The sequence below is a fragment of the Colletotrichum scovillei genome, assembly GCF_011075155.1.
Source record: "Colletotrichum scovillei strain TJNH1 chromosome Unknown Contig00008, whole genome shotgun sequence".
Lineage (NCBI taxonomy): Eukaryota > Fungi > Ascomycota > Sordariomycetes > Glomerellales > Glomerellaceae > Colletotrichum > Colletotrichum scovillei.
The window spans coordinates 2,757,875-2,782,635 of NW_023336266.1; the positions used below are offsets into that span (position 1 = coordinate 2,757,875).

General features: G+C 53.4%; 5 protein-coding genes across 5 annotated transcripts; 3 read left to right on the top strand and 2 right to left on the bottom strand.

Moving 5' to 3' along the window:
• Window positions 1–2,655: 2,655 nt before the first annotated feature.
• HER10_EVM0004816 (uncharacterized protein) lies at window positions 2,656–4,814 on the bottom strand. The gene is made up of 3 exons (XM_035474448.1): window positions 3,772–4,814; window positions 3,187–3,678; window positions 2,656–3,128 (listed from the first exon to the last, which is right to left on the bottom strand). The coding sequence occupies exons 1-3, from the start codon at window positions 3,843–3,845 to the stop codon at window positions 2,924–2,926; spliced, it is 771 nt and encodes a 256-aa protein (XP_035330622.1). The 5' UTR covers window positions 3,846–4,814; the 3' UTR covers window positions 2,656–2,923.
• A 2,193-nt stretch (window positions 4,815–7,007) lies between these two features.
• HER10_EVM0000084 (uncharacterized protein) lies at window positions 7,008–10,839 on the top strand. Its single transcript, XM_035469879.1, has 2 exons — window positions 7,008–9,209; window positions 10,118–10,839. Exons 1-2 carry the CDS (start codon window positions 7,577–7,579, stop codon window positions 10,141–10,143), a joined length of 1,659 nt encoding a protein of 552 aa, XP_035330336.1. The 5' UTR covers window positions 7,008–7,576; the 3' UTR covers window positions 10,144–10,839.
• A 1,418-nt stretch (window positions 10,840–12,257) lies between these two features.
• Window positions 12,258–14,481, bottom strand: HER10_EVM0001419 (pre-mRNA-splicing factor CLF1; the record flags this gene model as incomplete). The annotated part of the gene is made up of 2 exons (XM_035471167.1): window positions 13,984–14,481; window positions 12,258–13,927 (listed from the first exon to the last, which is right to left on the bottom strand). The coding sequence occupies exons 1-2, from the start codon at window positions 14,330–14,332 to the stop codon at window positions 12,258–12,260; spliced, it is 2,019 nt and encodes a 672-aa protein (XP_035330425.1). The 5' UTR covers window positions 14,333–14,481.
• A 187-nt stretch (window positions 14,482–14,668) lies between these two features.
• HER10_EVM0012875 (Prp31 C terminal domain-containing protein) lies at window positions 14,669–16,995 on the top strand. Its single transcript, XM_035482255.1, has 2 exons — window positions 14,669–15,068; window positions 15,168–16,995. The coding sequence occupies exons 1-2, from the start codon at window positions 14,742–14,744 to the stop codon at window positions 16,665–16,667; spliced, it is 1,827 nt and encodes a 608-aa protein (XP_035331084.1). The 5' UTR covers window positions 14,669–14,741; the 3' UTR covers window positions 16,668–16,995.
• A 49-nt stretch (window positions 16,996–17,044) lies between these two features.
• HER10_EVM0009370 (uncharacterized protein) lies at window positions 17,045–21,407 on the top strand (the record flags this gene model as incomplete). The annotated part of the gene is made up of 5 exons (XM_035478859.1): window positions 17,045–18,112; window positions 18,235–18,397; window positions 19,406–19,844; window positions 20,301–20,517; window positions 21,286–21,407. The coding sequence occupies exons 1-5, from the start codon at window positions 17,926–17,928 to the stop codon at window positions 21,405–21,407; spliced, it is 1,128 nt and encodes a 375-aa protein (XP_035330892.1). The 5' UTR covers window positions 17,045–17,925.
• Window positions 21,408–24,761: the final 3,354 nt, after the last annotated feature.

Here is a 24,761-nt window from a genome sequence, read left to right on the forward strand (position 1 = left end):
GAGTTGGCATCTGGGTCGGTTACAATGACGAGGATGTTTTACGAATTGGGCAACTCTTGTTGGAATTTTTTTCGACAACAAGCTGCGATAAACCCACCTAGGTTGCGGTCGCTCGATTTTCCGTCTTGGTCAATGTCACCGAGTGCATTTTCCCAGTACCGTTGAATCTGCGACGTTTCTTGGGGGTCATCCGGGACGAGGTCGCAGTTGTTGTCGTCTTCGAATGGTTGGAAAAGTTATCTGCTTCTTTCTCTCACAAAAGGGCATGGGCCGCAGCACAGAGAGATACGTTACCAGGTGGCCATCGACATACCCATGGGAGGTTTGATTCGGAATTAATTGGGACGGGGGGAATAATCAGAGGCAAAAAAATGAGGCAAGGAGGAAGGCTTCGCCCCTCTTGCGTGGGAATGTAGAAGCTTCGTCTTAAAGACAGCTTCGGACACGGGTTGATGAAAGTCTCTTCTCCGGCGTAACTCGGCATACAGGTCCGAGATGACAAGTCATGGATCGGTCTTACTTTCATTTGGCGGTTTCTCCTCATTATGGATGGATTTTGAACTTCCTCTTTTCTCTCCCCTCGCCTCATTGCTAGACGAAGAAAAAAGTTTTCTTCCTTTTTTTACTTTTTTTTTTTACTGCACATAGCTTCTGCATGCTTTATTCTGGGAAAACACAAACAGGGAAACAGGGGAAGGTTTATGGGCATGAAATGCATTCGAGCGGTCACAAGAAATTGGAGGCAATGGTCCATGGTTCTACTAGACTTTTTTCTCTTTCTTCTTTTCCCTTCCTTCCTTCGCTCATGAGCACACACGGGGATTGAGGGGAAAGGGAAAGAAAGAGACGGTATCATCAGGCAAAATCAGTCGAGCTGATGCTGTATTGTATGAATAGGACCTATTAAAAATGAATAAATCGGAGTATATGGCGTTCATATTTCGTAACTTGAAGTCGTGTCGCGTCGCTGTGGGTGAGGTCATCGCGGAAGAGGCGCTGTCTTCTTCTTCCATGGCTGGGCTGTAGAGCAGTAGGTTGAACATCCCTTGGAACCAGACGCTGGAAATTGACAAACCCACTTGAGCCGTGGAGACACACCCCCTACAAGTCAACTCTCGATATAAGTGAACAGGGTGGTGGGGGTGGAGGGGCAGCGACGTGTTGCTCGTCCTGCATGGTGGTTTTCGGCGATATGTTCGACCTCAGTCCATCCAACTACCACATACGACCATACCCATTGGAAAACTCGGGATCCCGTCCGCTCTCCCATAGATAAGCCAATGAGGGCCGGATTAGTAGTTGGGTCGGTGACGACCAGCGAATACCTGGTGTTGTATGTCTTTTGAAGTTTTGTTGATCTATGCATGGTGGAGATAGATATCACGATCTCCCAGGCGCGGTGGGGGACGGTGGTGTTTGGTTGGAGGGTCGAAAAGTACCAGCCGTGAGGTGTCATGCGGGGTAGTCAAGTTGCTGTTCTCAACTACTAAAGAGATTGAACTGTGGTCCTGTCACGGATATTGTCGTTTACTTCTGCTGGAACGGCCTCTCCGAGGTCTCGAAGTTGCTGGTGCATGATCCTTTTCCAGTATTCCGACCGCAAGATCCAGGTATCGACGTTAACCTATGTATACAACCTGTGTATGCCTCTTGATCGTCGGGCGATGTTTACCGACTCGCTGGAGTCTACTTTTCATTGAGTGTTATTACAGTTGTACGATTTTGTCAATGCTCAGTCCTAATTCGGCACTTGATCAAAGGGTATTGTCACCGAGAAGAGGAAAAGACGATCACGACGAGAGCCCCACCTGTTGTCAGCATGTAGTATTTAGTTAGATGGGATTTTCATTTTCATTCCAAAGTCGTATGATGTATAGGGGGTCGGTTTCGAAGTGGACGAGCGCCTCGCCTCCACCGTTTGAGAAGGAATTTGGTAATTTGTGTCTATCCAAAGAAGACCAACATGGGCTTTCAAATACACTTTACATGTCGGTATATCCGAGAACCTGATAAGGACTGTTGGAAAAATTAGGATGAATGGCGCATAACAAAATGCTCCTCTTCATCTGCCACGCACATGTTGGTGTCTGCGCGCCTGCACGGTGAACTTGGATGTCAGAACTATATCCTCCTCATCATGTGTTGCTATCGATGATTGTTGAAGCTCGAATACCTAATCACGCGCTGGATTCACTTCCTACTAGCTAGCTACTTCGCTTGGATAGAGACTCAGCAACCAAATGCTCTACAGGCGGTGGAGTCATATCTTGGAGGGAACCTCCGAATAACTCATAGAACGTGAGTGGTTGTATCCAGCTCGTTCGCAGCTCTCAAATTCTAATTGGTAGGGCCTTGTATTCTCACATGTCAACGATACTTACTTGACTCCTGTTAGAGAATGATGTGACGATCTCGAAGCGCCCGGACGAGAGAAATGAACTGGGTCCCTGTCACCTCTGACGTTACCAGGGCTGCCTGGACCTCCGAGATATCTTCACGCCCAACCTAGGTTCTTTACTTGCTCCTGTAAGTCATGGAACTGGGGCCGTCAGATCTCCCGACCGCATAGAAACAACAGGGTCTGGCTCGAAAGATTGATATCAATACATGCAGAACTTGACGCTTGGGTGGTGTGATTCATGAGAAGATGAGTTTGTGCTGTCATACCCAACTTACAATTTCACCAAATGCTAAAAAATGACTAATGTGAAATATCATGGGAAAGTCATGCCATATTACTCATTATTACATAACCATCCTCATCTCAAGTCTCGCCATCCGCCATTCTCGACAGAAGTAGAGATCCAAGAAGAGAAGGGAATTAGACCGAAAAAAAAGTCATTATCTACAAGTTCTTCATGCCGTTTGCCTCATTATTCAGACCGTTCACTGCGTTTCGCTCAACATTCGTCACCCATCTCATTTAGAAGGCCATGACGAGACCGACAACACCGGCGGCAACAGCAACGAGGCCGTGAACCATGGCGGTCGGGGCAGCGTTGGGGGCTTCGGTGGAGGAGGGTGCGGCAGAGCCAGTGGCAGACCCGGAGGCGTCAGTGGCGGAAGCGCCGCTGGACTCGGACGCGCCGCTCTCAGTTGCGGAGGCGGACTCGGACGCACCGGTGGTACTGTCGGATAGTGTTAGGATACATGCGAGTTTGATGGCAGCATATGGGGAAAACTTACGCAGCAGTTCCAGTGGCGGACTCGGATGCGGTGTTCAGGACAGTGGAGGTGAAGGCGCTGCCGGCAGAGTCGGTGCCGGTGACGACGCTGGGGGAGAGCGTGGGTACGACGTCGGTGGTGATTGTGGTCGGGATGGGGGTAATGGTGGTGGAGATCTCGGTGGTGATGGTGCTGCCGTCCGAGTTGGTGGTGGTGACGGCGATGACGGTGGGCACGGGGGTGCCGGCCGGGGCAGCAGTGGGGCGGAGGCTCTCAATGGCGGACTCGAGAGCGCCGTACTGGCTGGTGTACTGCGTCGGGATGGCCGCGGAGAACCAGTCCGGGGTGCTGGTGGCCTTAAGGACAGAGTAGATGTAGGACTTGAGATCCCCGGTGACGCTGGCGGCGCTAGCAGCGGAGCCGAAGGCCGAGGTCAGGGAGTCCCACTGGTCGGTGGGAATGTAGGCCGAGATGAGAGCATCGGCGGCGGCAGTGAAGGCCGGGGCGTCAGAGCTGTGAGGGCTGTGTTAGTATGTGTCTGGCTAGCTCCGAAGCTCCCCTTGAGCTATCTTTTAGATCCCGAGCGGGAGAGGCTGTGTGTCTTACACTTGGCGCGCGTCGATGGGGTTGGCAACAGCCAGCTTGGCGGCAATGGCCAGAGGAATGATGGCAGACTTCATATTGTTTGTTGGTTGAGGGGATGGGTATCACAGGTCTGTTGAGGACGAGGCGGCAGAAGTTCTTGCGAAGGGGGGGGGGGGTATCACGGGCTGGCTGAAGCAAACAAAGGCGGATGGGAGGGAAAGAGAGTGAACTACGGGACACAGCTTCGGAGGGTGGATGAATGATTTAAATAACAGACAAGGAATCGTGGTGATGCAGTCAAGAAACAAATGACGCCGTACGCGGTGAAGCTGGCGCGGGTACGACCACGGAGCAGGCCAGAACGAATGGGGAACCCATGGCGACAGCGATGGTGGAAGCGAAAGCTGGGAATTGCGCGTTTGTTGCCCATTGTGAGGGGCGAGAAACAGGCGGGCCAAAATCTTGGTGTTGGTCTTTTTTTCACATACCCTGGTCTGTATTCCTTGGAAAGCGGAGGTTGGGTAGAGATGCTCGATGCTTCGAGGCCCTTGCAGCCGCAGTAGTAGCCGGCCAGAAGCAGGCCAGAAGCAGCTCTGAGCTGGGCAACCGGCAAAGCGGGCAAGGCGCGAACAGGGAACAAACAAACGAAGCTGTAAACGGAGGGAGACCTGACGAGAAGCAGGAAAAAGCAGGGCAGGGCAGAGCCGTTCAGGCGTGACAGGCTGAAGTGAAGGTGAGGCCCCGGGCGGGATTGAGCTGGCGTGACGTTGACGGTTGACCCGGTTGCTTGCGTGTGTCATTGTGCGGTCGAACCAGGTCGCGGAGGATTTGCCTTGCACGACGTGAATGATTGCATCGAAATGGGTACGGATACACGGGTGATGGCATAGCGGTGTTGGCTCACTCGAGCAAGCAGGGGATCTGATTGGCACCAGGTTGCGTGTTTGCCGGCCTTGATCGTGGAATGGGGTTGTTGAGAACTTGGGAGGCTGGGGAAAAGTCGAGCAGCCTAAGGATTCAATTACGAGGCCGAGAAAACCCCAGCTGTACGTAGTAAGGTAGGCAGGTATATTGGGTCAAGGTATTCTGTCAATTGTCTTGGCAGTATGACTTGTTTGGTGCTATGCTCGTTTCGTTGAAAATCATCAGAGTCGTCCTCCCTCTCTGATGGGAATTAAGGGCATCACTGCAGAGGCCTTTAGACGAGTCTGTGATGAAAGCAGAACTACTCCATAGCATTTGAGCGAACTCTGGCCATGAGAACGTGCTTCTCCCCCGCCGAGAGCACAAGAATCAGGTTACGGTGAAGAGATGCAATGGAAGCGAGGCAGGTAGTGGAGGTGGAGGGATGTGGTTGGCGGGTAGTTGCCGTGGGCCCACACTATCGAGCTGGGCTGCATCATTGGCGAACGCCGTTGTCTTTGGACGAATCACACAAAGCAATTGTTCGAGCTGGGGAGGCAGGAACAAGGGATACCCACTCACGGCCGGTGCTCCCGTTTCCCGCCGTTGAATCAGGCACGTGCTAGGATGAGGTAATTCTCGGACCAGTCGACTCACGTGACTAGAACTGAGGTCCAGACTCCAGGTCAGTGACCGGCCACACAACCGCCACGCATCCATCGTCCACGTGTGGCACTTTCCGATGCAGAGTGTGGCTGCGCCACGCAACCAGCCTCAGTGCTCGCTCCGTAGGAACTCGGTTGAGAAGCAGCAGCAAGAGTGCAACACTACCTATACCTACGTCACGGCTCAAGAACACCCTTGCCCTTTCGGGGCAAGTTCCAAGGTTCCCCTCCTCAGGTTTGTCACCGCGGGGCATTCCATTCGCTCCACAGTCCACCTCAGATTCTCAGCCCAATCATCTCACCCACTTTCAATGTTCTATTCGATCACTTCCCTTCCATGATTCTACCTACACAGTAGGCATCTGCTTGTCATCCACGACTACATACCTTAGCGCGTTCCCATCAAGTCTGTCTGGCCAGTAGGTGCGGTGCGGTATCTTTAAGATACCGAATGAGATTTATTGCATTTTCGGTAACTTGTTTGCTGTTTGGAAACGAATGATATCATGCCGCAATTACGGCGAATCCCCAAAATACCCGCAACCTACCTTGAACGTGATCAACCTGTTACCGAGAGAAACAAACCTCGTGGATCTTGAGGCATTAAGAGAAAGGGAAAAGGAAACAAATGAACAAGGATCCTCAATTTGGTTGTGACAGACATATTTCGTACATTATTGGGCATCACCTGGCTCAGTGGGAAAGCAGAAATGGGTGCTTTTTTGCGGACTGACCGAGCACTCGGTGGCAGAGCCCTTCCTTAGTTAAGGTACTGAGGTATGTAGGTACTGGCTCTTGGGCCCCTCCTATCGACGCTCGGCCAAGTGGAGGGCACACTATGAGAGGTAAGGCAAGAGCGATTTTCGATGTCTCATTGGTCGGAATGCCTGTCGGTATGAGGTCATACTCCCTCCCACTGCTTCGTTGTCAACTCGTCCCGCCCTCCCCTCCGCCCTCCAGCTAGAATACGCCAGGGAACCCATATGCCACTACGTACAGCTCCCCAGGCTCGAGGTCACAGGCACAAGTTGCAGGCGTTACATGCAGGTAGGCAATGCCAACTGCATCGGAGGCCGCGCACATACCTTACCATGCTCGTTCTTCTCGCGAACATGGAGGCGCAGACGTCTTTGCCATCTCTCGGAGCAAGTAACATACGCTGCACTGCTTGAAACCCGAGTAGCTGTTGCATACTTGCAAGATCATCGGAGAGGACTCCCAAAGTCCCCCAAAGCCATCACCACCACCACACCTCCATCACTTGTCTTGGACTTTAGTTTTTGGTGCGCAGCGGCATCGGGTTTGTCGCAGGGAGCACCCGTCCTCTCATGCCACTTACGACAGCGCTAGCACAAGTCTCTAGGCGCACTAGACAGCCTGCCTGGCCACTCGTCTTACTTTTTCTTGGTGCCCAGCCAATGTGAGAACGAGCAACTGGAAAATTGGACGACCCAAAGAAGGATACACTATTTTCGGTCAGACGTTGAGAAGGGAGGGGGGCTTGACGGCACGTCCAAATGACTCTTTCGCCAGTGACTTGTGTTGTGTAGATGGGCTGCCTTTCGGATGAGAAAAAAGGGTCCCGTGTTGTTCAAGAACAAGTTTCAAAAGTATATGTTCACGGTACTTTTGCGGGCGAGGTACTTTCGCATGCCCGTATCGAACATGCCTTGCCCTTAGCATTGCTTTCCCTGAGGTGGTTCCCGCACCCTCCGTTTCTGCTGCCGCTGCCGCTACAAATGCTGCATCTTTGGAAGCAACGCTGAGTCGTCGACATGTCGCATCCATGTCTTCGGACAGCCCAACCCTGTTCTGCCCTGCCCACTCCAGGCCTAAGGTGGCTGTATCTGGCTGGCTTCTCTGCCTGAAGTGACCTCCCCGTCCCTGCCGTCTCTTTCCTTCCATGCCTGAATGCCTTTGCCCTCCCGTCTTGCTGGACCCTTGCCCATCCACTTTCTTCTAGCTAGCCCTGCCTCCCCTGTCTTCGCTCATCATCTCTTCCCCTCCTTCATTTCTTCCCGGGGCTTATTGTCCTTCATCTTTCTACTTTTAACAACTCATAGACATTTCATCGACTTCATCGAAAGTTTTTTCAACCGTACGTCAGTCTCGCCAGTTGAACTATCATCTCTGGCGGCATACTTGAGTCAAACCCTATCACTGTGTCACTTCACTCATACGACTTACATCACCCCGCTTCAAATCGAAAACTACCCACCGAGCCTGCTTGGCTCTTACGCCCACTCTCGTCAGCTGACATGAGTTACTACGAAGAGCCTCAGCGCACTCGCCGCTACGTGCGCGAGGAGCGTCGTGAGGAGAGGATTGATCCCCGTTATGCCGACGAAGGCTATCTTAAAGTTCACCAAACCCGCGAGATCATTCCTCGTGCCCGAGAGAACAGCGAGCTCTCTATTGAAGAAGTCCGCCGAGACTTCCCCCCTCCTGGCTATAGAGACTCGCGAAGAACTCGCTCAGCAGAACCCGGCTACTACGACGACCCCCGCTATGACGACCGGGACCGATACTATGACCGCGAGTATGATCGTCGCAGCCGCAAAGCCGGCAGCCTCGTCTACGCCGAAGAGGAGAGGTCTCGCAAGCGCGTCATTAACCAACAAGAGAAAATTTTGGCCGCTGTTGCCGGTGCGGCTTTAGCCTTTGGCGGCAAGGAGCTTTACGATAGAAAAGAAGCCAAAGAACACCGCGGCGAAATCGAGAGAAACTACCTGACTTCGGCGGCATTGGGAGCAGCCGGAGCTCTTGCCGGCTACCAGGGCGCAGAGTACTACGGCAAGCGCAAGGAAAAGGAGGAGGACAAGTCCACCTATGTTATGCATCGCGGCCGTGACGGTCGAATCACCGAATACTACTCCGACGAGGAGGGAGACAGGGAGAAAAAGGGTCACAAGTCGTTCCTGGAGAACGCTCTCGCAGCCTCTGGCCTGGGAGTTGCTGTCAAAGCCCTCACAGGCGCCAGTGGTGGTGATGACCGGCGCAGCGACACTAGAAGCCGACGAGGTAGCCCCGACTCGAGGTCTTCTCGGTCCAAGTCTCGAGGACCCGGAAATGAAGCCGCCAGCAAGATGCAGAAGGCTGCCATGGCTTCTCTCATTGCCGGAGCTACTGAGGCTTTCCGTGTTGCGAAGGAGCCCGGCGGCTGGAAGGGCGAGAAGACAAAGCGCATCATCACTGCCGCTGCTGGTGCAGCTACCATCGACGCTGCACAAGGCGGCGAGAAACAGAGCAAGTTGGGCCTGGCCGAATCCGTCATCGGTGGCCTGGTCGGTAACCGGGTCATCAACGGATCCAAGCGCAACATCGAGGAGGATCGCCGAACCGGACGAAGCCGATCGAGGTCGCGCGCTCGCTCTGACGGCGGAGGCGGCGGACCGGGCTTGGCTGCTCTGGCAACTGCCGGTCTAGGTGCCTTTGGCGCAAAGAAGGCTATCGAGAATGTGCGGTCCCGGAGCCGTGGCCGCAGCGCCGACTCTTATGACAGCCGTGCCTCTAGCCGCGATGGTCGCGACAAACCCCGCCAGCGCAGCAGAAGCCGCAGTGTTGTCGACTCTGCACGGAAGCGACTCGCCAAGATTGGCATTGGCAGCAACCCGGAGGAAAAGGAGAGAGAGAAGTACGGCCGAGATGATTACTACGATGACGACCGTAGCTCTCGACGCGGCGGCATGACCCGGAGATACTCTGATGAATACGACGACTACGACAGGGGATCCGCACGTGGTGGACGTGACGCATACGACGACGACAGATCGTCATACACGAGCCGGCGCCGCGACCGTTCTCGCCGCAGGGGAGGAAAGTCGGACACCAGTTCCGAATCGGATCTTGGAGACTCGGACGATGACGCGAAGCGCGCAAGGAAAATGAGAGGTAAGCAAGTCATTACAACCGGCCTAGCGGCCGTTGCCACCATTCACGCGGCACATGGAGTCTATCAAAGCATGGAGAAACGCAATTCAAGGCAGAAGGCTGTGAGGGAAGGGCGGCTCAGCCCAGAGGAGGCGAAAAAACTCAAAACCAAGGCTCTCGTGCAAGACGCCGCCTCTGTTGGAATTGCTGCCCTCGGTATCAAGGGTGCCTGGTCTGAGCTTAAGGAAGCCAAAGAGATGACGCACGAATGCAAGGAATTCCAACACGAGAAGGAAATCCGGCACCAGAAACGACTTGAGCGGCAGAAGAGGCTCACCGACGGCCATGGTGGTCGACGGAGTAGGGCTGACGACTGGTCTCATGCTGGTTCTCCGCGAGGAGAGCGGTATGACTACGGTTCAACTTACTACGACGATAACCCGTACTCTGCCGGGCACCTGCCTGCACCTCCTGTTGGTTATGACGACAGGAGATACAGAGACTGAGAAGCCAGGGAGAGGGCACTTCAGTCCTGAACGGTGGGGTGTTTCGTCCTTGTTGGTATTCTTCGGATTCCTCAAGACAACGTCCTCGCCCGCGCGGGCTGTTAGTCTCACTCTGCCCTCAACTCCTCGGTTTCTTTTACGACCTATAATGCCTGTATAAGACACTACGACGTTACGACATTTTTCTACAAGTCATCTTTCAGCCACACTTATATCTGTTTTCAAACAAAACCGGGAAAGATTTTGGAAGACTAAGGGGATGTGGGAGTGGCGCTTCACACGTTTCACAACGGCCCTCGACGGGCGCCACCTTGCATTGCGTTTACTCAGATAGATGGATTCCCTTTTCCCCTTTTGTTGCCAATCTACACGCAATCTTCTCTTGTACTTGAACCATAACTGATTCTAATTGGATTGTGACAGACCGGGACCAACGCCGCCGTTACTAATCGGCCTGCGCCGCCATCAAGAGGAACCAGATGCATCGTCACTGGTTGAGCCGTTGTCTTCGGCCCCTGCGGATGACAGTAGTACCAAATGGAGGGCATCGCAGCATGCACCTCAGACAAAATGGGCAAACGATGGAGCCGAGATCGAGGCTGATCGGCAGGGTCTGATTGGAACCAACTGTTTTTGTTCGATTTAAGCAATGAAGGGGGAGAGAGACAGAGAGAGGTCTGGCCACCACATGGCCCCGGGCTCGTAGTGGTTGAAGCAGCCAAGCGGAACCCGATGAGAAGGGACCCCTGTTCCTGAGACAGACCGGACATTTTTCGCTAGCGCGGGAACGGACAAGCGGCGGTGAGAGAAGGCGGCTACCAGTTGGAAGATTGGGGAATAGACGGGAAGGGAGGGGTGGCATATGCGGGATGATGATATGCGACGGAAAAGACGGCTACGTGGGTTTTAGTCCTCGGGCCAGAGCACAAGATCATCATCGTCGAGATACCGCGATGCACTCGCTGCCCCTCCCCATCCCCTAACGAGCACTCATCACACGATATTTTCTGGTCTCTTGGCTTCACAGTTTCCTACTTAGATGGGAAGATGGGCATTTTGTTTTTATGATACTTGGCTGGACATGTAGTTCCCGATTTTATGAGTATGAGATATGATGACCGTTGCGGCCTAACCTCTTCTCCCGATTCCCTTCTCTTGACTATGGCTGGGTACCCTTTGGTGACTGAGAACTGACGCTTTGTGTGACTTTTGTGATACGCAACGGAAGATCCCCCCGGCAAAAGCGGTCGGGTCCGAAACAGCCCATGCCTCTCCCCTCCTTACCATGTCACCGGCAGTGCCCAGAGCCAAGAGCTGCAGCCACCCCGCGGGTAATCGACTCAGTGAGTACATATTTTGGGCTGCTTCCTCTTCGGTTTCCTCAACCATACCACCATACCTACCTATCGGAAAAGCGAGGCAGATGTGAAAGAAGATGTTCTAGACTGTTCCTCCAACACCCCGCCCCCTTCTCTCTCATCCCATCATCGTGTCTGCTGATATTCTGACAGCAGCTCTGCCAACTTTTTTGTTGCTCTTTTGAGCTGTTCTGATCTGCCATTTCTGCTTCGGTCTCGGTCAAGTTGGCACATTTGGAAAGAATGCGTCATGCGGACAAGAGATGGAGTGTGGGGGGACACATGGGCAGACGTCGGCACCGTCCGTCGGCTGATGTCCTGGCTGTTCTGTCGTTCAGCCTGTTCTGATCTATTGGAAGGGGAAAAGAAAGGCAATGGGGATGGGAAATTCGATCTGATCCGATCCAGTCAGTGTACCGTGGTTAGCTTTCCTGCCCAGTCAATCAATGTCAAACTGCCGTGGGCAATAACAAGTGACTCGTGCTCTACACTACCTTACCCTACACTCCCATTAGCACGGATAGCGTGCGTTGGTTGCTTGACGGCATCGAAAGATGCCGTGTGGTGTCGTGGGAAAGGATGGTGGCGGGGTGACAGGCGGCTGAGCAATCAATGGAAAAATGACATCATTGTACATCCGCCGCATTTTTTTCTTTCCTGGATTGCCCTCCCCTCCCTCGCGCCTGCAGTCGCTATTGGTGAAGACATCGTCATTCAGATGACTGGTCTGACATGTTCTATCCGCCCGCCATCCCGATGATGGGCAAGTCCCAAAGTCCAGTACTGTAGTCTGCTGAATTGCACCAACTACTAGATCATGTGTGCTTATTGGTCGGCAGCTCGTTGGGTTGGGTGCAAAGCTTGTATGTTACGTGTCTGGGCAAGGAGTAGTAGACCTGAAGTCTGGTGAGGCAGAAAAGAAAGAGAGAGCGAGAGTCTCGACTCTCGTATGGAATAAGGTTCGCCGGCTTACCATTCCGGCGGGAGCTTCAGATGACTGGTTACCGGGGATGCCCATGGCGAGACTAGAGTAATCTGGATAAGATGAGACACACACGATTTGGTCCGAACTCTCTTTTTTTGATGCTGGATAGGGCATCTCAAAATTTCATGGAAGCTTTTGTTTTTGGGTACAATGGGGGTTGCTAAAGAGCATAGAATTACAAAAATAACAAAACGTCGTCTCCTCTTACAACGGACGAATTTTATGCCGCAGCATCTCCTCCCTGCTGCTTCCAGGCCTGCGCCATGGCCAACAGATTCGACAGGTTCTGCGTCTGCTTGTCGTCGGCGGGGAAGACGTAGTCGATGTACTCCTCGAAGCTGTCGTCCTCCAAGCGCCTTCTGCGCTTCGTCTTGCGCGGCATCAGCTTCTGCACATTCTCAATCTCGTCGTCTCCGCCGTGTATCCTCTCAAACGACAACCACGCGTTGAGCAGCGTGACCGTCTCCTCCTTGAGCTCCTTGTCGCGCATGCTCTTGTGCGCGCGCTCAAAGACCTTGCGCGCCCTCGTCTTGGCTTCCTTGCTGATCGGTGCCTCCTCTTCTGCCTCTTCCTCGTCCTCGGGTATGTTGAGCTCAAAGTGGGCGTAGCTGATCCAGACCTTGACGTGATCCGTCTTCTCAAGGAGGCGCTCGTAGAGTTCTCTCGTGCGCTCGTACTCTTCCTCCTCTTCCTCGAAATCGATGTAGGCCTTCCATAGCAACTCGGGCATATCGAGAACCGGCTGGCTCACGGCCAATTCGAAGATGGCCCGGGTCCGCTCCAAGTCGTCAAGGCCGCGCTCAAGCTCGGCGAACTTGATCCAAGTCTGGCAGTTGGAGGCGTTCCACTCAATGTGCTTCTCGTAGAGTGTCCGGCATCGCAAAAACTCAAAGAGCTTCAGTTCCAGCTCAATGTAACCCCTGAACAGCTTGTCCTTCGGGCACATGCCAATAGCCTGGCCCAGGGTCTTGCGAGCCGCGGTTAGCTCACCCTGCCGAATCTCGAATTGCGCCTTTAGCAGCCAGACCTTGGCAAAGGTGAATTTCTTGTGGGGTATCAGTTCCAGGCAAACCTTGTAGATTTGCCTCGCACGCTCCATGTCCTTTGCCTGCAACTCCTCAAAGATGGCGTAGTTGATCCAGAGGTAGATATACCGTCTCCAGAACCTCTTCTCTTGCGCTGGCGGTACTTGTGATACTGCCCTCTCGTAAATGTCGCGGACTCTGTCGAGATCGCCAGCGGTTTCCTCCAAACGTGTGTAGTCGAACCATGTATCGTAGTTCTTGGGGTTCTCTTTGACTTGTGCTTCGTAGTAAACACGGCGTTTTGAAAGTACAACGTCCTCGACGCCATCCTTGTCTCCAAACTGCTTCTCAAAGGTCGTATAAGCCTTGTGAAGGATCATTGATTTAGAGCGAGGAAGGCGATCCAGTGCGTACTTGAAGATCGCCCTCGCTCTTTCATACTCCTTCAACTTCGCCTCATAACGCGCATAGGCAATAAAGAGCTTCTCGTCCACAAATTCGTCGCCCAGCTCTTCGATCGCAGTACCAAATACGTCGCGTACCATGTCACTCGTGCCGAATTCCTCCTCAAATTTCGCCCACTTGATCCAGTTTCGAGGTTCCGGGTGGACGAGTGTGAATGCTCTGAAGATATCTCTGGCTCGGTCGAACTCATTGTATCTCTTCTCCAGCTTGATATATGCGCTCCACGCAGCTTCATCGGGTTGCCATTGCATCCAACGGTCAAAGACTTGGCGAGTTCCTGGAACGTTGCCCAGCATTTCCTCCATGTACACATATTTGTACCAAAGTTTATCGACACGAGGTAGTCGTGTGACGGCCCTGTCGAGAAGATTACGCGCATGGTTGATGTTTCGGCATTTCACTGGGAGAAAGTCAGCTGTCTGTCTCGTCACAGAGGGTTGGGGTTGGATTCCATACTTTCCGACTCGATGTATCTGATCCACAACTTGATCTCGTTGGGGTGCACATCGAGCGCGCGCTCGAAGATTGATCTTGCGCGCGCAAATTCCTTCTGCTCCAGCTCCCAGTCCGCATATCGCATCCAGTTATTGAGGTTGACTCTATTGCGTCGAACATAGTCTTCAAACTCTCGTCGTTTCCGGCCCTGGAATTCGTGAAGTTCCTCTAGATCGGCGAACCGCTGAGTAGGTGCCTGCAGCGCGACCTCTTGTCGGTCAACAGCCTCTCGTAGAAGTTGCTCGGCAGAGATCTGAACAGGCGCAGCGGCCTTGTTCTTGACCTTTGGGGGTCCTCGTGATGCCTCCATGCTGTCGAGCAAAGTCGAGATCGGTTAAAATCGGAGAAACGCGTGGAGTCGCGTGTAGTGAGAGTCGCTAGATGTGACGGTAAAAGCTTCGGCGCTGTATGGGTACCGGCAGGTTGAGTCGCGTCACCTTATTGCCCAATTGATGATATTCTGCATCGGTCGCAAACACCACGATTCTCAGGCGGCAGGCCCAAGGCTGAAGCGTTGGAAAAACGCAGCTCTTATCGGCACCAGCCACTCCGATAACGAGCTTCTGTGGCTTAGACCCACCCGTCGCGCCAAAACTTCCGTAGCCTCGCGAGGCTTCCATAACTTTATATCCTCCTAACCTTACAACTTCTTCACGCCGTATCTCTTTCCTAGGCGACTATACCATCTAAGAGCCACTTCGGTAGCTGCGACTAGCAACATGGCGACTCTAGCAGATGAGCTGCTGAACGATTTCGAGGACTCTGGGTCGGAAGCAGAGGAGACTCAGCAAGACAATGATCCCCTAGGACTTGATCATGCGCCCGAGGCGAGCGGTCGCAAAGCATCGGGCGGCATGGATCTGGACGATGACCAGAGCGAACCTGAGGATCAAGATGAAGAAATGGGTGGGACACCCAAGGGTGCTGTTGACCCTGTCGAAGATGCAGAGGATACAAAGGCAAAGGTCGAGAAGATGCAGCTGGGTGGCGTCAACGATGTTCGCAGTGTCGCCAGTCTCATGTCAAGTTTGGAGCCAGTACTAGAGGTAAGTGGCGCACCCGAAAGCACCATTCGCTTGATGGAAGCTGTGTTTACATCGTCTCCTGGGAGAAATAGCCCTAACATCGTCACTCGAACGCTACAGAAAATCGCACACTACCAGTCGCAACCGACTCCCACAGAGCTGCTAGGCAACATCGAAGACCATCCCGAATACCACCTCCTGACACAATCGAACAGCCTGTCGACTCTCATAGATAGCGAGATCGTCTTGGTTCACAAGTATATCAGAGACCACTACTCAATACGATTCCCAGAACTGGAGACCCTCATCACCAACCCACTGGAGTATGCGAAGGTCGTCGCGATCTTGGGCAATGGACCGCTTGATTCGGAGAATATCAAGAAGCTTCAGCACTCAACGGACAATGTCCTTCAAGCTTCCCTGAAGTCCGTTCTCGACGGCCCATCCCTCATGATCGTGACAGTGGAGGCTACGACAACGAAGGGCAGAGACATGTCGCAAGAAGAACTGGAACGCGTTTACAGAGCCTGCGAAATGGTCATCTCCCTCGACAAGGCGAAGAAGACCCTGACGGGCTATGTCCAGTCACGCATGAATCTGTTCGCGCCGAATTTGACTGCTATGATCGGTTCTCTGACGGCTGCTCAACTGTTGAACGCCGCTGGTGGCCTTACTGGTCTGTCGAAGACGCCCGCGTGCAACATTGCAGCATGGGGTTCGAAGAAAGGTGCTGGTGCCGCAGGCTTGGCTACGAATATTGGCGTCAGACAGCAGGGTTTCCTCTACCATTCACCCATCATTCAAGGCATTCCCAACGATCTCAAGAGACAGGCCATGCGCATCGTATCCGCGAAGCTGCTACTCGCTGCCCGCGTCGACAGAATTCACTCCAGCGCCGATGGCTCGACGGGCGAGGATCTCAAAGAGCAGTGTCTCACAAGGCTTGAGAAGCTCACGGAACCGCCTCCGAACAAGGGCCCCAGAGCTTTGCCGGTACCGGATGACAAGCCTTCCCGGAAGCGTGGTGGTAGAAGGGCAAGGAAGGCCAAGGAGGCTACGGCCATGACTGAATTGCGCAAAGCCCAGAATAGAATGGCCTTTGGTAAGGAGGAGCGTGAGGTCGGCTACGGCACAGGGGAGACCACGGTTGGCATGGGCATGATCGGACAGGGCAACGACGGCAGAATTCGCAACCTCCAAGTCGATCAACGCACGAGGGCCAAGCTCGGCCAGAAGAACAAGGGCTGGGGCGGCGCAACGCCCATGGGCGGAGCGGCATCCTCGCTCAAGGGTTTTGGACAATCAGCAAACTCCAACATTGACCTACGCGGCAAGGGCCTGAGAACGTCAGGTGTTGGCACATCGCTGGGCGCGGGAGCGGGCACGGCATCCTCGCTGGCCTTCACGCCTGTACAGGGTCTGGAGCTCGTCGACCCCAAGGTCCAGGCTGAACTCAGTCGCAAGCGAAAGGCGGAGGAGGACCGGTGGTTCAAGGGTGGCACATTCACCCAGGTTGCGGGCTCGTCCAATGATGGCTTCAAAAAGCCAGACTTGCCTCCCAGTAAGAGGGTTGATACCGGCGCCGGCAAGATGGGACCTCCACCTCCGAGGAGCGGCTGAGTGAGCCCGCCTAACCTAGCCGATGTGATTGTGGCAAGAGAGGAGGATGTTCATGGTATCAAGCAGGGATTCAAGAGTTTGGGAGAAGAAAGTCTACGAAGCATATCTCTTACCCGAAAAGCTAGCCCCGGCAGATGAAAGGGAAAATGAGGAGGGAGGGGTGGTTGTTTCCAGGTTGTCAATCGGGTTCCGCGGCTGAGCAAGACGAAGTGAGTGATCACTCGGCCGGCGGGAAACGGCGTGCGGCGTTTTGGGGATGGTTTTTCCATTATTCGAGTCATCGAATCAGTATCAGTAGCAGCATACCATTTAGGCATTCTAGGGCGGGAAATGGAAATGAGACGAATTTTATTTTTACCATTGCTCAACTTCGGGATGCCGTTCTTCTGTCCATGTCCAAGGGAGAAGAGGAGGGGCCAAAGACGTACCAGGTGTATGTTTGTCCATTTCCTCACTACGAAGCAAAGCCCACGATTACCGGCGCATTGCCGTTTCTACGTCTTGTCGGCAGTTCTTCATCTCGGCTTCTCCATGTGTGCTTGTGCGCTCACGTGTGTAGCGCGAAGAAGAAAACTTGAGACGATTAGAACACGATGTAGATTGGGAAATCGCATGTCATGTGTGTAATAGCCCAACGGCCATGTCGATCAAACGTCTTTTTTTGGTCCCAATTTTTCTCTCTCCAGTAGGTATTCGTAAACTCCCCGTCGTCTCCCCGTGTGCTACATCCCCATTACCAAAACGCCAACGTTTTGTCCTTTTTCTGTGGAGGCAGCTCTTCTTTTTCTTCTTTACCTTCCCGTCGCAAAAAAAAGCATGGTTTCGTAGAAACGTCTTTGCGGTTCATGCCAAAAAAATTTCTGTTTCTTGGCTCCTTTGAAACAACGTTTACTTTGGGGGCCTCACCATCCGCCCAATCTTCACGACCCTTTGGTTCGAGGGTGAACGAACCGTCGATCGTCATCCGTGCCTTGAAAAGTTGAAAGGTAACGAACGTGCTTGGGCAGCGTGGCAGCGTGGCAGCGTTTGTTGGGCGAGCAACGCATCGCAACGCAAAGACCTTGGGTCGTTATGAAAACGCTCGTCCTTTTCTTCGAGAACCACGCAGAAGTACAGATATTGGAGGGGATGGGAACAGTTAGGTACGAAAAATGGAGAAACAATGAGAAAAAGAACACGAGGGAAAAAACCGTCGGCAGGTCGAGAGTCTAATTAGACAAGAGGAGGGCCGTGATGGCCTTCTTTTGCCCTTTTGGCCATGCCTGTTGGGGTCTGGGCTCACCCAAGGGAAGAACGTTTCCTCTGTGCACACACACATTGTCGTCTTTCCACACGTCTTGATGTTGGGCTCATCCTCGTTACCCACCTATCAAGAACACGCCGCCTTCTGCCGCGCGAGATCTCTGAGAAACCAGACTTTTCTCCCAAGGTTCAGCCATTGTTAGGTAGGTTCTGCATTGAAGAGCTCGCCTACCCTCCTTCTTAATCTCAAAGCTCCCCAAGTACACCCTATCCCCTCACATTACCCCCCACCCCCCGGTTTCGCGAAAGCTCTAATTTGGAGTAGGGCCGCGACAGGCTCGAACGGGACCACGAGGCGACGATGCCCATGAGATTGAGAACAGACGGGATGCATCGTTAAGGGAACAAGGAAAGTTCTTCAGGGGCTACCATACACAGGATGAAGCCCGCCCATCATCTGTGCCCATGCCTACCTACACTGTCGAGAGGTAGGGCCACCAGCTCACGCGACCACGCCGCGCGAGTATTGAACGCCCGAACCTGTCGCCGTTGCGAGGCTTTCCAGACTTCGACTGGACCAGGATTTTCCGGGGTATCCCGCTATGAAACGCTGGAGTTGGAACCTCGAGCCTATGCTTTTCTCTGCCCTCACGTTCCTCAATTGTGGCGTGAGTTTGTTGTATGAGTATAGTTTTTTCTGTGTCTCTTTGGCTTTCTCTTGTCAAAGGTTCTATACTGGACCCCGAGGATCCCGGAGTCGATTCCGACGGGCGAACAGTGATCACGCCAGGCACAGATCGACAGTTGACGATAGAGTTCGAAGCAACGTTGACACGAGCATTGCTTGACAAAAGCTCTGTGGGTTTGTACTCGTACGTTCCCGAAAATTACGCATTCTTTCGGCATGCCAATTATTGTCCTCTTCTCGGGAAGTCGACCCTATTCTTCTACCAAGCCCGTAGTTAGTTGTCATTGTTCTGAGCTCATTGGCGCAATGGGTGCAGATCTCAATTGGGGGGGTTGTTGCAAACTTGCGCTGGGCTTACCTAGCAATGCGCCATTCGTGCCTGGAATAATGGGCACATGTTTCGGCTCGCAGTGGCCCCCGTTGGCCCAGCAAAAGTAACAAAAGTACGGAAAGCACCTTACTGTATCCGTACGGAGTACACCATAGGGCCCGTCGGGAATATCGTCCGCGGCCGAAAGACAAGCGGGGCCGGTAACGCATGCCCTCTGCCACAATGACGTACCGCTTACCATGACACGAGGGTTGCCAAAGCCGGAGTTAGGTCCCTTGAAAATCTATAGGTTATTACCCTTAGTATGAGTGGGGAGTCAGAATGCAAGCTGCAGCCTGCACTCCGTAGTCCGCACCGCAAACCATGATCGATAGAGGCCCAGAGGGAGGGGGCGCTGCCTCACATGGACAGAGTCCCCGCCCCGGTGAGCTTTGCGAGGTCCCTGGAGTTTTTCTGTATCTGTCTCCGTACCCGCAGACGTTCGCAAGGGTCTGAGGGAAGGGGAGGGGTTAGACCGGACAAGAGAGCAGAAGAGGGGGAAAAGGGACCAAAGCCCTTCACCCTCGTATGTTTGGAAGCACCCATCAGGAAAAAAAAAGTAGACAGGCATCCTGTTGGTAATCTCCTGCCGACTGTGGCTTGTCTCATCACCTTCTCTGGCAACATGGACGTCTTCTCTTGCATCAACACATCAGCATGGACCCGAAATCCCATGGTCTGGCAGTTCGCTTTGATGGCACCTCCGAAATTTGACTTTGTGGCTGCAGCTGGACCCCATGTTAAGAGGACGGTCCAGAACTTCAGGGACCAGAGGATCGTCCTGATAAACGCAGGGAAACCCCCAGTAGCAGACGACTTGTTCCCCAGAAGACCTCAGGCAACGAGGGACCAAGTGCACGAGGAAACAGGCCTGGCAGTACGTACCGAAGATACATAACCTTACGCGGTACGGATAAGTGCCTAAGGTAAGGTAGGTCGCAACCTATCAGGGTTGGCAATCCCATCCCCCCAATAAAAGAAAAGAAAAATTGCCTGACAGCGTTCCGTTGGCTGACAGTCCGAGGGTCCGTTATCGTTGATCTCCTGTCTTGCCAACCGCTCGGAGGCTTCTCTGTGTGAAACTTGGACCCAAGAGTACTCCGTCTTTACTTGACAGCTTGGCGGGCCAATATTCCGAGCTCAGAAATTTTGTCGTTCAAGCGGACGGCGCTTGAATTTGAATCGAGCCTCGAGGGGAAAAGGACGATTGAAGAAAGAAACCGAAAGACAGGCCACTCGCAAGGGCCCACCTGCCAATGCCCCGTCTTCGGGGAAGACGTAGGGATGAAAACCCAATGACGTGAGGGTGATGTTGGATTATATTGGTCCCCAGCCGGACTGCGGGGAGGCACCCTTCTTCCCCGACCAACTGGACCCGGCTGCAGCATTCAAGGACGGCGCTACAACGCCAGCTGGTCAGACGGGTGCAAGACAAGGTGGAGAAACAAGTAGGTACACTCCAAAGTTCGAAACGCAGGCAGAAAACGGAGAGAAACGTGCATTTGCCGAATTGAAGCCGACCCGGAGACTGAGAGCACGCTTTGTTAGAGGTACCTAAAGAAGAACAGCGTTTTCAGGATAAGTCGAAACAGGACGCTGAATCGTTGACCGCGATCTTGTTGGAGGAAGAGAAGGAAGAGGCATACTCGACCACTGAAGCGGCAACGAAGGCGAAGAGACAAGCAGACAGTCATTGTGTGATACAACGTGTCAGCCAGCACTTGCATTCAGTCAATGCTCAATGCGAATTACACCGGGACACCGCGCAACCGTGATCGTAGGGGTTGCGCGTAAGGAGGCAACGAACCTGTTTCTTTCTGCGCCCATGCTGTGAGTTGGAATTCGTACATCTGTCTGTATATGCTTAACCCAAATGAAAGTCAACTGTCAGGGTGCAGGCATGATCGCGCAGGGCAAGCCTGATACGGTTCTTCTGATACTCTCTGTCAGTCTGCTTGGTCTGTCAGCAAGGCACACAGCAAGGTCCGGATAGCTGTTTAGATGCATAAAATACATGGAGCTACCTTACCTTAGGTAATGAAGCTCCATCCCGCGGTGGGGAGAGGTGCCGCTTTCACAGTTTGCCAGTGGAGTCGAATAGGATTGTGGACTCGTCTAGGCCTTGCCAAGGGGCACCCGATGTATCCGCCCGGCACCACGGCGTGGTTGAAACCAGGATAGGGTAGGTGCGCCAGGTGCGTTGGAAGACTACAATCTACCATGTCCCTGTGGTATTTCTGGCACGAGTGGAGCTGTCGCGACTGCGCGAAAGAGAGAGGGCGAGGGGCGGCAAGAGAGTTTTCGTCTTCGGGGATCAGATGTGTTGCGAGAGACCTATGTATCCGTACCTACGTCACTCTGGCGGTTGAAGGACGACAAAGGACCCGCCGGAGTGTGGAGCACGGAGTCGCGGAGCATGGACCTGAGAGCTGCTCAGTAACCATATTTTGATCTTCAGCAATGGGCGTTGATGTCGGCGACCGCGCTGGGTCGAGGAATGAATGAACCAATACAGTGAGGTAGAGTACTCCGTATATCAGCTGTCCTTTATTCGCGCCTCATATTCAATTGGTGTCGAAGGAAGCGTTGCCCTGTGTACGCCTCAATACTCCAGCTCTCGAGATGATTGTCTGCAGCAAATAAGCGTATGTTCATGTCTTGTCTTCGCAGAATGACCGGCCTGAGAGAGCGTGCTGTGTATTGTATTCGCATGCATTAAATGGTGCAAATGCAGAGGGACACCGTACCGGAGCAGGCACTCCGGAACGTGTGTGCCTGTCAATCGAGATCGGTGATCGGTGATCAGTTGTGATCAGGCGGAATATTCTGCGGCTGGTGCGACGTTATCTTCAGGGTCTGAATGGTGCATTAGTTGGGTTGGGCTCCGTCAAGAGTAAGACTAACAGCGAGGGACCTTGGTTCGGTACCCTAGGGGTCGTGATCGTCGATCTAGTGTGTATACATAGAGCTGAGGATGGAGGTGGGGATAAGAGGGGAGACTCGAGAGTCAAGAGTGCGCGCGCGCACACCGCACACCGCACGTCGCACGCCTAGCGTCCACAGACGTTCTCCAAGGAATTGGACGGGAAAGTAAAACGGGGCGCAGGTTTGCGGGGCTGTCGGGTTGGACTTGCACCCTTAAAAACGCAATGTGCGAACTGCGCGAAGTATCCGTTCGCGTAGTGTAGAAAGGGTCGCGGTATCCGTATCCGTACTGGCCAAGGAGGTACCTCATGGCTTTACTTACTGCGTCCATGACATACTAAAGGTACCTGATGGGCTTATCTGGGTGCGCAGTAGAAAACCCTCGAAGGACGCGACGGAATGCAGTCCGAACGGTACCTTATTTGGATCACCACAAGATTTTATCCGTATCTGGTCCAATTGCAAGACAGAGCAATTATTCCTTACGGGGCAAGAGACTTGGAATAAAGACTGGAAATGTAGTAGACTGGCAGAAGCGCACAGAGGAACGGGAACGAAACCTTCTTCAACTCCAACACGACCTTTCATAGCATTCGCAAGAGACTGAGGCAATAGAGGTGAGGGATAGAGGGGATGTTCACGCCAGTGGGTAAATAAGCAGGGCAGCGGCGGCGCATGATTGACGGCAAACGGACTGGTGTGGGTTCCGTGTCTGCATTGGTTGAACGGCGCTGTCCGACGGAGCAGCTAAGACCCTGGAGATCGGAAAATACATACCAAATGATGCACCATGCCTACCTCAGCCATCGTCGATGAGGGACAAGTCATCACCACATGGAATTGTACGTACATGTGTGGCACCCTTGTTCGCTCTCCGGTGATTGCGCCACAGGGACGTGGAGTGTTGGAGAAGTGACGGGACGGGGGAAGCGAGGCACACGAAGAAGGATGTGAGGAGAAGAGGAGCAGGATTGATTGCGTAGTTGCATATCCGGACTTACAAAAGTCTACCGAAAACCATTTAGAGGGGCAGTTGACGAGGAGGACGACTACATGATAAGGTACGGAGCACCTCTCAAGCGGATATTAGGATCAGAGCCAAAATGGGGTAAGGAACCTCAAGGGCAGGAACTCTGGGGCACCATTCCGGATGTCGCAAAGCAGGGAAGAGGGGGACGCAGGACTACGTCTACAGCCACCCCCTTCTCACCCCAGCTGAATACTTCCTGATCAACCCATCTTGCTACGATCCTCAAGTATCTACTGTACTCAAAGGGCCCGAAGACGGGCGGTCGGGAGCAGGGGCTATCTAACAATGGCAGTTCGTCGAGGGGTCCAGCAAGCAACACAAGTTACAACACACCAACCCAACATCAATCAGGTGCAAGGAACCTTGGTGGGGCCGCACCAGCCCGCCAGCCCGCCCAGCCCGTTTTGAGCACAATGGGGCCCATTCGCTTTTTTAAACCCCGATTCACTGCCATTCTCGAGATCTCGAGGTTCACTGGTGAGAGCAGTCAGCCGTAGGACCCTTCAAACTCTGTGACGCCGCAAAGGAGAAGGACAAAAAAAAAACTTGCTTTGCCCAACCCGCGGACTCGTTCCTTGGAATGGCGAAGCATTAGCGCCGCCGCCTTTTGGGGCCACACGTCCCCGAAACCCCATCTCCTCCCATGGCAATCGCGATCTGTTTGTTATATGGCGATTGCCATGGCATTACACTTGCAGTTGCAGACTTTGCTGAACCGCTGAGACTGGCCACTTCATCACCCCAACATCAGAATGCCCCTAGGGTCCTCCTCGTCCCTGATTTCTCGCCCTGCGTCGTGTGCCCTCGCCTCGCGTAGCCCCGACGCTCTGGAGCTTCCCCTCCGCGACTCCCAAACTTGTCACGTCGATTCCGTAGGTGTCGTGTCTCGTCGTTGAAGCATGCACACAAGTTGGACTAGGAGTACCTTTGTAGCCGCGGCTCAAAGCTGCCTCACCGGTCGAGAGCTAAAACCAACTCTGTGCGGTACGTATCTGGTAGCCGTGCATCCGTTCCCCCTCTTCTTAAGTAAGCAGTCTTGCCTTCTTTGGTGCTGGTGCCCAGGTCTGCCCAACCTTACGGATACCTTAGTTCTGAATGGCAGGTGTGTATGGTCCACGTTCCATGAGTTCGTCAACCGGTGGTGCCATTCAGGGCATTACACCTCTGCCCACAGCACGGTACCTGGCAGTAACTACCTACCTACCTACCTGGGCCTACCTACGTATCCGTACGGGAAGCCACCGTTCCCGTTTTCTGGAACGTGCACCATACCGCTTGCGAGGGTTTCGCCTGCCGATTGTCCAGCCATACAGATGTCGACCGGAGAAAACTCCGCTACCTACTATGCCAACCTGCCAAAAACAGGACAGCTAATGGCCGACAGTGCTTTTTGACATTGCGCACAATCTGTTTCTGACAAACGGCCAAATATCAACCATCACTCAAAGGTTGGCCGATGTATTAGCATGCCTCGTTCAATTTGAACGATGGTGATTATCTCAGCGATCGTTCCACCTCTCATCTGTTACATTGCGGCAGGGTCACTTACTCGTGAACTTACAGATAAACATGGGCCCCGTCTGCAGCGAGCCACTATCACACAGTCGCGAAAACGACCAGACTACCAGACCTGGGTCTGGGCCCACGGGGACAGTGCTGTCACGTCACAGCAAAGAGGAGAAGGACTCGGGAAGCAGTGTCGAACTTCATTGAAGCAAAGATTGCCCTCTTTTCGCGTCTTCTGACATCACGAAGAATGATCAACGAACACCTCTAAGCGAGCAGATGGGTGGCGATGGAAACGTTGGAGACTCGAGGAGATTTAGCAACAATTCTCGA